This window comes from Ostrea edulis, chromosome 3, assembly GCF_947568905.1.
Source record: "Ostrea edulis chromosome 3, xbOstEdul1.1, whole genome shotgun sequence".
NCBI classification, from domain to species: Eukaryota; Metazoa; Mollusca; class Bivalvia; order Ostreida; family Ostreidae; genus Ostrea; species Ostrea edulis.
In genome coordinates, this window is record NC_079166.1 from 21,760,764 (window position 1) to 21,765,353 (window position 4,590).

A 4,590-nucleotide genomic window follows, 5' to 3' on the forward strand; every position below is an offset into this window, starting at 1 on the left:
GTGCCTAAGAGGAGTAAGCATCCATTGTGGACTGGTCATGCGCCAAAGTAGGATGGTCTGACACGCCAACGTGCAATGGTGGGACACGCTTAAATACATTGGTTTGAAAACGACACAGTGATTTGGTACAGACCATCGCACTTTGGCGTGACCATAGCACTTTGGAGCAATCATCACACTTTAGAGTCCCACATATATATAATATTGATATATATCCGACCATACCAGGAAAGTTTATCAAAAATTGTTTTATGGGGAAATGGTTGTTGAATTATGCATGAGTGTTATGGGATTCATTTCTTTATTAATGAACATGTGACCCATGATCAAATTGTTTAAATATAGAAGGCAAAACTAATCAGAGCTATAACTCAGAGGTATAACTCAATGCAATGAAATGAGTATCTGGATCGCGGTGTTTGCTTGTACACTATTGCCATTGGCTGTGGCAGAGAAATCAACCTGGTAAGTCCTATCTCTCTTGTTTTCTTTCTTTATCTCCTGAATTTTACATTACTTGAAATAGTTTTTTTTTATCTCTTTGATAGTTCGAAAGACAGCTGCAAGGTATGGGATACATTAATGGAGAAATGCGCAGGTAAGTCTAACAAAACTGTTCACATAAATCATATCTAATTATTTTGCTATTCTTGAACAATGCATGAACATGTGACTTTGTATTAAATCTATATGAAGAAGTTTGCATGAACCAGTAATTATGTTATAAAACATATAAATGTCTTCTACTTAGAGTGCGATGTAGGTTTTCAAGGTGAATGTTGTCAGCTTTCGTGTCGATATCCTAACTACGGAGACCGATGTCAATCGTGGTGCAACTGTGAAAAAACAAACTGCAGTTCTGTAACTGGGTGTGACGGTATGTAGGTGAACTATTTAGATGTAATGGATCATCTATTTAGTATTGCAAATTGATAATTGTTTTAAAACACGTCGATATTAACATATCTGAAATTGATAGTTGTTTTTAAGCCATTATTTTTCCTCCAGATATATCTATTTCTTTTAGATGGGTCTCCAACGGTTTCTCCAGGTTTCCCAAACGCTTCAACGACTTCATTGTCTGCGTTTTCAATCTATACGACTTCAAGAGGTATATAAATTGCAGTGTTTTATGATATAAAGTTTAGTGGAGTATGGATATTGTAAAATTGCTGAATATGCCTAAGTATCACCGTCTACATTATGATATTAATTTTGGGCAGCTTGTCCACCTGGGTACATTGGGTCTGACTGTAAATTACCTTGTCGGTATCCAGGTTACGGCGACAGTTGTCAGTCACAATGTGGTTGTGCAGAGGACCTGTGTCATCACATGAACGGATGTAAACGTGAGAGACATTGAATGATTTACATTAATGTACTATAATGACATGGATGTGTAATCCTCGATTTTAAAAAAAAATGTATAGTATAGTAATGTTGAAAGAGCATTTGATTTTTCAAACAACTTTACGGCATTAAAAATAAACGAATCAACATTGAAGATCGCGTTTGGATTCAAAGAAATTGATTTCTAAATGAGATGCATTTACAACGCTTCTGTGGTATGTACAATGCCAATAACAAAATATAATCCATTTAATGAAAGGGTGAATACCATTTAAACAGTGAAATTCAAATTACATAACATTTTTTTTCAATAGCATACAGATACTGCGGTGCCAGTGAAAGTCACAGAAAAGATGTGCTGTTGTACACTACCATAATCCTAGGTGTGGTTGCAGTCATTCAATTTACAGCTTATATTTTTGTTTCGTTTTTCTGCAAAGTTGGTGTTCTAATGGTAATCAATGGTTAGTAAAATATAGTGTCATTGACAATACAAAATTATAAATGTTTTAACGAAATTTAAGAGTTTGGTTTTGTATTTAACAAATTTTAACCAATTATAAACTTAATTTCTAAAGTTTGTTTTTGATTTATTTTTATTTAATTGCTTTTATGAATTTGAGGAAAGGACGTGATTCATATTTGTTCTATAGGATATAAAATGAGTTAGGAAAGGTTATGTTATATACTGTGAAGCGGTTGATGAAATTGCGTAAGCTGCCCTAACTTACTTTTTATCGTATAAAACAAATTAAAATTACTATCATTCATTATAATTTCATTTAGAAAATTGCGTTTGACATTATTTACTTAATATTTCCAAAGAAAATATGAATGTTATATGACGCCGACCAATATTGCCTTAGCACCATAATGGAAACTGAACAGCCAAACATATTGCGACCTCATTCTCTATGAAATCATATAGCATGACTAAAGGACACCTTTGTTTATATATCTCAACTGATTCAATATGCAAGAGGTTCTTCTTCGTATAGCCAGTTTTTAAATCGAGGTAAGCTACTGACAAACAAGTTGATGGTACAGGGGTTTCAACAGTCACGATTGAAGTCAACATTTCGCAAATTCTATGGTCGTTATCACGATCTAGTTCGTCAATACAACCTCGCATTGGGTCAAATGCTGTCTGATGGTTTTATAAATAGAACTCCAGTTGACTAAGAATTCCTATATATAATTAGTTAAATGATATGATATGAATTTTGTATTAATACAAATTACTGATTTGGGAAACTAGTTTACTCAGTATATCAACTTTGTTATCTGTATTTGCAGTGGCATATTGTTGGAAATCCCCATTTATTAATAACAATTGTAGAAGTTGAAATCTTGCAAATGTAGGCTACCATTGGGTCAAATGCTGTCTGGCATGTTCATACCGATTGTAAAGTCATTTTTGACATACTAATTTTGACTATATGTTACTTTGTTTACCTAAGCAAGATATAGGGTCCAAGGCGGCCGGATGTGACCGGTTGACTGGCGCTATTTATCCTACTAGGCACCTGGTCCCATCTTTGGTATATCCAGGTTCCCCTGTTTGCCTAATTCGATATTTTGTATTTCTTACAGGGAGTTATTTTGTATTTCTTATTAAGAGTTATAGGATCGTTCACTATTCGTTATCTTCACCTTTTATTTGCAACCCCTTATAATAGAGAGATTCTCGAATATCAAAAATAAGATTTCGACAACCAAACCAAGAATGATATTGGTGACACAATTATTTTCGGGTTTAGTTTGTTTTGAAGTTTGGGCCCGTGTTGACCCTCATTTCCATTTTTATATGAGGTGTTTCAAGTTTATGGTCACGTGGTCATGGTTAAGTTTTAAAAGACTAGTTGCTATATGAAGGAATGCTCCGTCTTACTTGGGGAGCGCACGTTTTTCCTCGTTCCGCCTTTGTTCCGTAGTAGTGATATGAAGACTGAATCTCCAGTCTGACCTGGCGGAACAGGTGGTATATATTTGGAGCCGAGTGGTCGACACGTGGTACTTGTATGAACAAGGATGGTGATCACATGGTACATTGCAGTTGACATTGGTAATCCTTTTCATTGATTGAGATCGTTCCTTTTATATTCTGTATATGTACCGTTGATTTCATTTAGAATTATTTATTCTATTTTGTAATGCTTATAGGAGTTATGAGACTGATCACTTTTCACTGGTCAAACTAGAGGGTGTCGTGACATCAGCATCTACCTATTGTTTTAATCTCATCAAATGCAAATTTTATGAAATAAAAGAATAAAGTGGAACCTTTTACCACATCATCACACAGCTATAATAGATATAAAGACAATCAATATAAAATGTTCGGTAACAGGAAATGACACACAATAAATCTAAATGTAAAGAAGCAATATTGGGGTGTTGGAGGGGAATGTTATAATCACTTAAAAAACAAAAAACAATATCACGTGACATGTAATTATTATATCATTGGTTGCTAGTTATATTGGAGAGAAAAATTAGTCTGAAAGTATTGAATATGACCACATAAAGCAATTTTAACGAATGATTTTTCATTATGCTCTCCTTTTTATAACAATGTAAAACTTATACGATACCAATTTTGATGCACCAGATGTGCATTCCGACAAATAATGTCTCTTCAGTGATGCTCAACCGAAATGTTTGAAATCCGAAATAAATACAAAACATTGTTTTAATAAACCAATTTACTCACTACTGCAGCTTTGTTATTGATCTTAGCAGTGATTAACAACATAATGCATATTTATGGTTGAAGATTGGTATTTGTTAATGATGCTTGTAGAAGTTCAAAACTTATTTACAACCATTATAAATAGGGGAATTCTCGAGTATCGAAACACTATACTATAGAGATCATCGAATATAAACAAAACCAATTCAGAAAACCTAATGACATTGGAATATCCCTAATATGTTTACTTTATAAGTCTTGTCAAATAGAAACATCAGAAAATAGAACAGTAAGAGCGTTCCAACAGTTACATTATTAATTAATTAGAATCAATGAGAATGAAACTTATATTGGTTGAATGAAATATTTTTTCAAGTCAAACGTTCAACGTTATTTAAGTGTGTTTAGATCGTTCTGCAATGCACTACATCTAAATACATTTGAATGAAGTCGTTTTAGATGTGCATGCCTGAATTCGGAAATACGATAAATTGATTAGATGTCATGGTGGTGTTCCTCAATGACTAATTCACGGTAATGGGCTCTAC

The 4,590-nt window shown here is 33.6% G+C and overlaps 1 protein-coding gene across 4 annotated transcripts; it reads left to right on the forward strand.

The window, feature by feature from the left end:
• The first annotated feature begins 271 nt into the window (after positions 1–271).
• LOC125677633 (cell death abnormality protein 1-like) lies at positions 272–1,927 on the forward strand. Of its 4 annotated transcripts, none has more exons than XM_056157536.1 (7): positions 272–465; positions 549–598; positions 752–877; positions 1,028–1,111; positions 1,224–1,349; positions 1,506–1,565; positions 1,665–1,927. In XM_056157536.1, the coding sequence occupies exons 1-6, from the start codon at positions 398–400 to the stop codon at positions 1,529–1,531; spliced, it is 480 nt and encodes a 159-aa protein (XP_056013511.1). In that variant the 5' UTR covers positions 272–397; the 3' UTR covers positions 1,532–1,565; positions 1,665–1,927. The 4 variants fall into 4 exon arrangements, with proteins under 4 accessions (XP_056013511.1, XP_056013512.1, XP_056013509.1 ...); XM_056157537.1 differs by having other exon boundaries at positions 1,672–1,927; XM_056157534.1 differs by lacking the exon at positions 1,506–1,565.
• The last annotated feature ends 2,663 nt before the right edge of the window (positions 1,928–4,590 follow it).